The 11254-nt window shown below is 28.6% G+C and overlaps 1 protein-coding gene across 1 annotated transcript in view; it reads right to left on the bottom strand.

Annotated features, from left to right (window-relative positions):
- Window positions 1-10626, bottom strand: part of LOC108691844 (dynein heavy chain 7, axonemal) — a 40429-nt gene extending 29803 nt beyond the window's left edge. The window contains exons 1-11 of the mRNA XM_018199774.1: window positions 10391-10626; window positions 9650-9950; window positions 8412-8551; window positions 8185-8338; window positions 7191-7340; window positions 5374-5591; window positions 4151-4273; window positions 3813-4082; window positions 2463-2767; window positions 1000-1354; window positions 143-616 (exon numbers count right to left, since the gene is read on the bottom strand). Of these exons, the coding sequence (XP_018055263.1) occupies window positions 143-616; window positions 1000-1354; window positions 2463-2767; window positions 3813-4082; window positions 4151-4273; window positions 5374-5591; window positions 7191-7340; window positions 8185-8338; window positions 8412-8551; window positions 9650-9950; window positions 10391-10626 (2726 nt within the window). The remainder of the gene's footprint in view (window positions 1-142; window positions 617-999; window positions 1355-2462; window positions 2768-3812; window positions 4083-4150; window positions 4274-5373; window positions 5592-7190; window positions 7341-8184; window positions 8339-8411; window positions 8552-9649; window positions 9951-10390) is intronic.
- Between the last annotated feature and the right edge of the window lie 628 nt (window positions 10627-11254).

Raw genomic sequence — 11254 nt, 5'->3', positions numbered from 1 at the left:
AATAAATTAATAAATAATAATGAATAAAAAAAGAATAATTTAATAAATAAAAGATATATTAAAATAAATTGAGAGGTTCAAGCTTCTGGAAATGTTAATTCATTATTTTCAACATTAAGCTCTTCGTAGAATTAATTCTTACAGTATTCTCTCCTCAAAGGGTTTGATGTAAGGTGAATTTTTAATGATCACCGCCTTTGTAATGTGATCATCCAGTAAGAGCTGTATCTCGTCGACGCCGGCGATGACAAAGGTACCGGTGTCCTTGTAAGGATTCACCGTAAAGGTCAGATCAACCCAGTCATGATGCATCTTGTCCATACCTTTTTCCAGAGTGCCCTCTTTCGTGGCAGCTTCGGAGACGCCTTCGAATTGCGGGACGAAAGCGTCCAGACCCATAAGTAGGACCTTACCCAGTGTTAGATCGACATCGAACTTGATTGGAATGCCCACAATCGCCGAGATCTGATCCCAGTGCCGCGCTTTCAAACCGGGATTACCCAGAGTCATTACCACTGGCATTCGATCCTTAAACTCTTCGATTCTCTCACGAACTGTGGCCGCTAGTTCACGCACGTCCGGCTCCTGGAACGCCTTCTCCAACTTGTAGATTATCCTACATTCGATTTTATCGTCAAAAAACCAATCACAAATGCGGCGTAATAATAATATAAATCACATCGTTGTCGTTGTTAAATTTGCGTTATTATCTATATAAGAAATTCAAAGCAGAGTTTATAAAAATTAAAAATGATTTAATTTTTGAAAAACATATCTTCTTTTAGTGTAAAAGGCTTTATAAAATATATGCATTGTTATTTGTTGAGAAAAGTTGGTCAAAATTTATTACCTAATTAGAAAACTCTACTCACTACTACGATAATATTTATCTTTTCTATAATTATTTGGCTTAAATTGATTTAATTTAGGCATAAAAATTAAAAATTGTTTTGTTCTTAGTGTTGTTATAACTTCGATATAACTTTGACGAATATCGACCTGTAATATGTTCCTACGTCATTGTCAATGTCTTCGGGGTTGTAAGAGCCGATTGTGCTGTTTATCCATTTGTCATATTTGGTCAAATACTCGCAGATGCAGTCAAAGAGCTTCTTGAACGGTAGCAAACGATCAGCAATCCGTTTTCGTAACGGATATTGCGTGATTTCCCAACCGAAGGCAACCTCCTCCTCGTTGAACTTGTCAATTTTGTTCATTGCTGTGATCAACCGGTTCTCCAAAATTTGCGCCTTGCGCTGATATTGATACACTTCCTCGATGTTGCCGTAATATTGCATCTCTTCCACTTGCCTCACATATGAGTCCAGTTCCTCAACAAATTTCTGATATCTAACTGTAGAAAAAAAAAACAAACTGTGTCTTTCAAAATATATTTATACGTAATGTTAACGTCAAAAATAAAATAATTTTTAAAAAGGCAAACATAAAATAAATTAATTTTGATAAATGCTAACACATGGAGACATGTAAATATAAAATATTTGCGACGAGTGATCAATTTTTTATTGAGTGTTACTTTAAAAAATCAAACGTTCAATTTTAAAAAATACGTGGTTTATATTTTTAGAAAGAAAGAAATTTATTTCTATGTAACGAAATTCTATGAATCTCAGTTTAAATTATTAATAATACAGTCATGTCCAAAATTATTACTGAGAGAAAATGTACTAAATGTTAATAATATTTGTTTGAATGATACTAACTGAATATTTACACGTTTGTAAACATACTTTTTTGTACATTAATTTGATTCAGCAATAATTTTTTTATTTGATATAAATATTGACCGTATTTACAGTTTATTTATATCGTAAATATAAATGTTAAATTAATACTATCTAAACAAATATTTATTAAAATTTAGTATATTTTTTCTTGGTGTAGATATCTTATTAATTAGTCTTTTTAAAAAAATACGAATTATTGTTTTTTTTAATAATTTTTCTGGGATTAAGTTAAGATCCATGCGTGCCTATTTTTCTGAAATTTATTGCATAATTGTGTTTAAATGCATGTTAATAGTTTAAAAAAATAAGGTATGTCATGTAGATTGGTCTCCACAAAGTTGTGATTTCAATTCAATTAAACATTTAGGAGGTCACTTAAAGAAAAAAATTTGTAATCGAAAATTCATTTCGAAACAAGATTTATAAATTAAAATTATGAAAAAATTGGGACGAATAATTTACAGAAAACTAGCAGAAAATTTATCAAAAAGAATTACAGAACAAAAAAGAAATACATAATAAAATATTAAATATTAATAAATTATTAATAAACAAACCTATTAACAAACTATCGTACTTATTTAAATTTATTTGTAACTAAAAATTATGAAATTTATAAAGATTTCTAATCTTGAACATGGCTGAATATAATTCAAGTAATTAAATTAATCCAGATTATTGTCGATCAGAGTATCATCGAGGGAATGATACTACCTTTCAGCGCATTTTGGTACTCCTGCGTCTTGTTCTCGATGATCATTCGGTTGTCCTCCAAGATCTGGGGCATTCTGTGATACCATTGGAAGACCGTGCTGTTGTTACTTATCTCGCTCTCCGTTAGCAGCCAGTAATCTGACAGAAGCACGATGTACTCGATCACCTCCAGCAGTCTGAGCTCCAGGCTCTTTAGAGTGACGTCACTGGTAATTCGGACGAACTTGATGAGTTCCATCAGAGCCGCGGTATCGGGAGGTGGGGTGAGGATTCGCTCGGATATAGCTTCATATTCCGCTGTGGTACTGGATACAGATTAGTTTGAGAGAAATGAACGCTATATAACATTCAGGGATAGAGAATTATAGGGGAAACTCAAATTAACTGTACACAGAATAACTTAAAAATTACTCCGCAATTAATTTCACGTACTAAATGCAAAAAAGTTACGGCTTGTGCATGTTTCATTATGTAATAATCGTTGCATAAATAAAAAAATAATACAAAGTTCAAATTTTGCATAATTAATTATTATAATTAATTAATTATTATAATCTATATTGTTAAAAAAATTCATGTTAAATTTAACACATTTTGTGTTAAATTCTTCTTCCAAAGATCCATTCAAATTTTAACTACACAAAATAAATTGTTAAAATAAAGTAAAAATAAATTACAAAAGAAATTATAACATAAAAAATATAACATTGACACGATTGTGGAATCATTTTTTCAATAAAATTAACATTTAAAATATATAAATTAATACATTTCATTCATTTATCCTAAAATTGTTTTAAAATTATAATATTATTTTTTATCACTTATTATTTATCGTCTTACTCTAAGTTGCATTATTTTAATACTAAAAAGTGTTGAATATCAATTTAATATAAAATATTTAAATAACAGAATCACACAATGTTAAATTAACAAGCAGATATATTAAAAATTCAATACAAAAATTTTAACATGGACTAATTTTAATACATATATATCATACAGAATGTTTTCTACTACATGCTCCAATAAAATATGTGGTTCTCTCAAAGTAATGATTATCTTTACAGAGAAAGCTACTACAGTGACGTTAAAACATTAATGAAATAATGCAATAAAATAATAACTTATAATAAATCTTACTAAAAAGAGCTATAAGATCCTTTTAAAAATAGATTCCGTCTCTTAAATCAATCTTTAAATAATTTCGAAATCCACACTATGCACAAATCTGCCAAAATATTAATTAAAAACTAATAAATTGTGAAAAGTTAAAGGTAAAAATTAACAAAGATTTTTAATACTTAATTTTAAAAAGTTTTAGATGTGTTATATATATTTAATATTCACTTCTCCGCCGTATTCTGATATCGATTGACAAGGCGCTGAATTAGTAGTCCTTTGAAGTACTCAATGTTCTCCACCAGGGCCATAATGAAGGGCGCGAGAGAAACTTCGAAGAATCCCGCAAAAAGCGTCCTCTCGATATCGATCGGTATTCTTCTGGCGAGATCATGATAGAGTTTAATTTTCTTTTCGTACTCCTCCAGCTTTATCCTCTCTCTTAGCAAGAAAACCTCCGTCCGATCGAGTTCCTCGTCATTGTAGAGGTAAGCGAATCTGCAAAAAAACGGACGTTATCGAGCCACGTTTATCACAGCCACCTGCGCAATAGGATCGATAAGTACTTTTTCAACTCTGCCATCTTCTGCTCCGGAATTATTCTTTCACGATCGACCAGCTGATTTATCTGTCTCTTGAGCTGCTCCACGATGGTCTGCGATATCTGCGGCTGTGAAGCGCACAGGAAACTGTTTGTAATAATAATTTAAGAGAGACAAGTATTTTAACAATTCACGACTTATTATGTAAACATAAATGTATGTAATTTCATGGTTACACGTTAAAACGTGAATTTATAAAATTGTGATTCTTTAAAATTATTACATTATTTTATATAAGTAATCTTTATAACAATTATTATTATTATTATATAAATTTAAATTATTAATAATAATTTTTTTATCACGTACAGGATATTCGAGATAGACAAAATAATGTGAACAAAATAATGTGAAAAATATACCATCAACTTATTTTATTAATAAGAAGTTGACTTATTATAATTTGTCTTAAATACAAATTCTATCCTTGTTGGATTAGTATCATACATATACTTGAAAAGTATAGCAACTGCAATCCCAATAAACGGCAACTAACAGTAACATAACATCAATTTTACAATTTTACACTTAATTATATAAACACATATAATATAATACATATTTTACATAACAATTAAATTTTGTTGTTAAATACGAAATTATAATATTGATATTACGTTATTATTACTTTATGTTTATATATTATTCTTCTCTAACAGAACATCTTCTAATTATTTAAAACATATTAGAAGAAAAAATTCGTTTCTTATTTTGCTCTTCAAAACCATAAATGGTATTTAAATGTAGATATTTTGAATAAAGAGAAATTTTTGTGTAAATGTAGATATTTTGAAGAATAAAGAAAAATTTTTGAAAAATAAAGTAAGAAAAAATTTCCTTCTCCAGTATTATTATATAAATAATTAAAAGAATAGTACAACATTCCATTGGTAACTATTCGAGCATTGAGTAACTGTTCCAATGAGAATAAAATTTATTTATTATTAAAAATAAATGATCCAATTTCTTATTAATAAAACAAATAATAAAATAAATAGTATTAGGTGTTTATATTATTCTGTCTGTCCCTTGTCCTTTGACAAACAATTATTGAAATTGAAAATTAATACATATATATTCTAGATAGTCACGTAATAATGAATTAAAAGATAGAGACAGGAGAAATGATTTTATTTCAATTCTTATTTTATGATCAAAGATTTCAGAACAGGAAGTCAGTTCTTCACTTGAATCTTCGTATTTTATGATGCGGAACCTTGAGAAATTCTGGAGGTCCTGCCCAATCAAGGTAGAGTTGTGTCTCTAATCTTTCAAAATTCTTCACACCATCGCATATCGCCCTGAGAATGTCGCAAAGCGATTCCTTAAATTTGTTGAAAGATGGTTGGAAAACGAGTTCATTGGAGACCACGACGATGTTCACGTTAAAGCAGCAAACTACGGGCTGTGAAGAAATACAAAAGAGATAGTACGAAACGATATGACTCCCTTTGTGTACAAATCGTTTGCCTGTAGTGTCTCGTTTGCTTGTACTCTCACTTTTGCCGAGATTGTTTGCGCAAAAAAATTATAGCCTATAGCTTGATTATCTACATGAATTTTTGCACACAAATAAAAATTTTAGAAATGGAGTTACATTGGCCTACATGTATTTATCTATTACATACAAGTATTACTGCCTATCGTTTGATATTGGCTTCAATATTGGCCAGACAATATATTACCAATATTAGCCATAAATTGGGGCCATATTAGCAAGAAGTAAAATTTTCAGAAAAATTCATTATCACAATTATATTTCTGCAAATCTATTTCTGCAAATCTATTTCTGCAAAAATTAAAAGCGAAGTTTAATGTTTATAATTTTAAAGCTTTGAAAGACTCTATAAACTTATTTTTTTTCAAGTATTATTTGCTCATAATTTAACAAAAAAGCAAAGTAAATGTCTGTTAACAGTTCGCGTGGAAATCAAGATAAAAGTAAAAATTAAAATTCTAGGAAATTAAAAAAAAATCGTTTTTCAATAATACCTATTTATCTACAAAAATATTATAAGAACAAAGTCGAAGGTTCAAAAAGAGGAAAATTTTTTTACTTTTCTAGATACTATCCATTCATAATTTGCAAAATAAATGTCAAAACTTTGAGTGAGAATCGAGGTAAAAGCAAAAATAAAAATTTTAGAAAATCCAGAAAGGTTATTTATTAATAATATCTACTTAGGTGCAAAAATGATATAAAAAGTCGAAAGTTTAAAATTTAAAAGAGAGATAAATCGTTTATATTTTTCTGATTTTACTATCAGCTCATAAGTTGTTGTCAAGAAATGTTGATTAAATGTTACTTAAAATCGTTTTATTACTGCGTTTTATTTACTGTGTTTTTTTTTCCTACATTTTTTGAATATATGAAAATGACACAAGATGCCAAAATGTAATGTAATGTAATGTAATGTAAGATTACCAAATATCTTAGAGTAAGTAATTAAGAATGCAGATTTTAAATGGTTCACATATCAATTGTTTAAATTTGATTCTTATATGCTCTTCTATTTTTTTTTGATATTATTATTATTATTCGAAAGCTTTGTATGATAATCGAAATAAAGACAAAAGTGAGAATTCTAAGAAAAGTTATCAATAATCTGCAAAACTATCTGCAAAAATTAAATAAAAATGAAGTTAAAGTCTTAAAATTTGAAAAAGAGAAAAGCTAATTATTGTTTTAAATTATCCGCTAATAACCTATAGAAGATGCAAAATAGACAACTTCTAAATTTCACCATCAGCTGTCATCTTTTGTTTATTTTTAAATCTCCAATTGTCATAACATTATGCGCGCGATAGGAACTCAAGGCGAACAAGCGGACGAGCCTTGAAAAGCCTTGATAAGCAGAAATTGATGGAAATTGTGTCTCGTAGTTCCAATAACGTTCGCGCGACAGCGGATAAGCGGAGGAAGGAAACGCCGAACGCGTGCGAGTTTCCTCGTCTGAAAATCATTTCGCGTCGATTGATCATAAAGGTAGATATGTATATTCACCTTGCCGTTTACAATGTAATTAATGAAATCCTTCAGAGAATATTTGCAGACCCTTAAAAGCTGCTCCTCCATCAACTTGCCGGCACAATCGAAGAACCGTTTGAACTGCTTACGTCGCAACGGGCTGGGAACCATATTCTTTCTATTATTCTGTAAATTAAAAAATCAAAGAACGCTTCTCGCTTTTAAGGATGTACTACATGTATTATTTAATAAAATTGAAAAATTACAAAATTATATGTAACGATAAATAATACAAAAACTTGAATCAAACGCGAAAGGCAGTTGATAAATAAAAAATTCACATAGAAAGATTAAATCAAAGTCGATATTAAAAGTAGGTAAAAAAATTTCGAATATTTCGATTATATATCTTTGGACATTTGTATATATTATCATCGCAGAATCATAATGTACGATTAATCCATTAATCTAAGGAGAGAATTACATATTTTTCTAAGTTATATTTGTGAAAGTAATACAAAAAGTTTAGCGGCGATTTAAAAACGTAATTAAAAAATTATTTCCATAAAAATAGGTATGTTTTTAAAAAAATGAAATAAAATTAGAAAATTTTAATTTAAACTATAAAATTGTTAGATATAAATTTAATTTTTAATTGTTTTTTACGAATAAACATTTATTTTTATGCAAAAAGTATGAATTTTCAATTCCAGTCACTTTTTGCAAAGACTGTACATCTAATACATCTTTAAATAGATTTGTCATATATAAATGAAAATAATAAACAGACAAAGAAAGTGAAAATTCGAAATTCCAGAAATAACTTTTAATTTATTCCAAAATTCAACTGTCGGGCAAAATTAATATTAATAAATACTCGGGTAAATAAAAGAAATAAATAAAAAAATCCATGAAAGCTTAAGGAGACAGAGAGAATAAAAAATCAAGCAAAATAAAGTTGATTTGCCTGATTCTTCTTTTAATGTGATGTAGCGATAATTAACATGTTATTTCTTTTCCAATGCTTTACCACAAGAAATATCTCTTGAATCCCGGTATACCAGACATTCCTCAGAATTCGCCGATTGGCGATGATCTGACGAATGAGTAGAGTGTAAAAATTCTTCAGATTCCAGCTTTCCTTGTGCACGACGATGTGCTCCAAATTGATCAGCCGAAATGTACTGAAAGAATTGACATTATTCGCTATAACAAATCACAGCGCAAATTAAGCGTGTTTATAATTCCGATCGATACCTGTAATCGCGAGCCCACTGCTCCAGAGTCATTCGCATGCATGGATTTATCAAATACAACTCGGTGTGCAGAATTTCGCGGTACTGCTTTATTTGCTTCCGTAAATCTAGCAGAATATACCGCTTCTGAATCATGTCGAACTGCAACGCGATCGGCACAATTAAATCGCCGATGGCAAGAACTCTGATCTCTAGTCTGCATTTCGCAGTTTTTCAAAATAAGCATCGAGACAATGAAATAAAATTAATTCACAATATATTTTTGTTACTATAAGAGTTATCTACATATGGATAGGATTTCAGTAACTTCATAAGTAAAAAAAAAAAAAAAATCTATTTTTTGGAGAATTGAAAAAAACGTTCTAATTTTTAAACCTGCAATGCTAAAAATAATTAAAAATTGTATAAATATGTAAAAATTGCCTTATTATCTCATATATTAAATGAATGAAACATATCACTTTTAAAATCTATTTCCCAAAAAAACCAAAAATGAAATATTGAAAATATTAAAATATTTATTTATGTCGTTTTTATAAGAAAATGAGCATTTCCATACATATGACACAGGGTTTTTTAATTAGAAAATTCTGTAAATGATAGCCTTCTAAAGACGTTATAAAATAACAGGTTGTATAAAGAAATGACATTATAATAAAATAAATGATATTTAGCTTTATTGTTAAAAAAATATACAAAAAAGTACAAAAAAGTAAACTCATAACATTAAATTCCAATATGCAATATTTCATTAATGTGTGTATTTTTATGGTCTAATGTAAGAAGACTTAAGTTTAATGTAAGAAGACTTTATTGTATCTCACTCTAAATTATAGTAAACTTGATATGTAGGAAAGAAATACTCAAATTAATGTGATTTGTAAAGAAAATCATGTATCTACCTTTCCTGATTATACCTTTTCTGAATCCCCTGATATCTCAATTTGAACAAAAAAATTAACTTACATGATTTCTGAAATAATCGATTCATTGTACGTTGAGATAGAAAATCTTGCCACGGAATATTTGAAATTTAAAACTCTCAGTCCTATTTAAATATCTATTTTTAATAACTGTAAGCCTTAATATTTCATTGAAATATTATTCGATATTTTTCTTATATTTCAGAATCTTGTCGATAAAATATTAAGCTTATCTTCAGTTACCTCCGATCTGATTTTATTCTCAAATTGATATAGAAGTCTCATTTATAATTCGATCTTTCTTCCGATGGCCAACCTGTGATGGATGTTCCTCGAAAGGATCCGCGAGCGCGAACTCGATGATAGCCTTCTTCATGTTCTTTGTGAAGTCCTCCTTGATTTCGAGGAACAGATCATCGGCAAAATCGGGAAATTTCTTCCGTAGAGTGCCGGGAACTAAATCGAGTATCGCCTCGACGAAAATGTCCTCGACGCTCACCGTGCGAATTGTATCGACTCCATTGCAAATGTAATAATAATATCTATTGACGTCCTTATCTTCACTCAGATCCACATCCTTTTCCAGCTCTGGTTTCACTATCAAACCCACCATAAATCTAATCGCAAAGATCGAGATTCATTTAAAACTTCGAACTTCTTCCAAGAGAATAATATAACAATTAATCAAGTATCATTATTTTCTAATTCACATTATTAATAACATAAATCGTTTCACTTTATATTAAGTAATTAATTTAGCATATCTGTTGAATAATTGGTTTTCATCCCTTAATATACTCATTTAACATTTTTTTATAATTCAATTCAAATTTCATTTTTAATTGTAATAATTTTATAATTTTATTAAGTTTAATATAGTTATGTAGATTTATATAAATTAAATAATTCAAATTTAATTATATTTACGTTGACTGTGCCACATGATTTAGATCTGACATAATACTTGAAAACTTAGTTTAATTACTTTAACTTTGATTGCACCGAGTAAATATTCGGAGTTATTTGGACATACAAATTTCGGGTTTGCTTTTTGTACCTGCGAAACTTCTCCTCGCGAAGACGTTTCACTGTGTGAGGTACGTCACGCAATTTTTGTATCTTTCCTTTAATTAGCGCCTCTCCAGTTCTCTTACATCTTTTAGGACTTATCAAGTCTGACGGCAAAGAAAACAACGGTTCCACCTTCGTCTCGAGGATTTTCGGTATTTGAATCGCATCCTCGGATTCGCACCTTCGTGCCTTCGTTTTCTCCAAACGAGATGAAATTTCCATAATCAATCACAATTATAACAATTAATGCCACAATTTAACAGAATTCTAATTTATCTGTGGAAAATATACAATAATATCACTGTTCGCGAAACTTTAAGCAATTTAATTCATGACCTTTCTAGAATAAAATATTTTAATATTGTTACGAATATTAATTAAATTCCGAATGACAAAGTTACATCAAATTATAAACACGTATCAGATATACATTTGAAACAGAATATTTGTAAAATTCAACTATGCTAGATAATTATTTCATATAATTTTTTATTATTATTTACGTTAAAATTGAAACATATTTTTACGAATTTGATTTCAAATGAGTTTATTCATCTTAAAAATTTATTCAGATAAATAAAATATTTTATTTAAAAATGCTATGTTATAATTAATAAAACTATAATAATGTTGTAAAAATAATATATAAAGTGAGGGATATATGTGTAATAGATATTATATATAATAGATAATATAATGTGAAATAATAAAAATATAGAAGAAAGTGTAATCAAATACAATATAAGGTAGGTAGATACTTAAAAAAGAATATGTCATTTTAAATTATGTTATGTTAAAAATATATTTCTAACAACATACAAAATGTATAATAACATTAAATAAAAAATAC

Source organism: Atta colombica, unplaced genomic scaffold (assembly GCF_001594045.1).
Source record: "Atta colombica isolate Treedump-2 unplaced genomic scaffold, Acol1.0 scaffold53, whole genome shotgun sequence".
In the NCBI taxonomy this organism is placed as follows: Eukaryota; Metazoa; Arthropoda; class Insecta; order Hymenoptera; family Formicidae; genus Atta; species Atta colombica.
The sequence above is the reverse complement of the archived record's forward strand: the minus strand, read 5'-3'. Positions and strand labels throughout refer to the sequence as shown.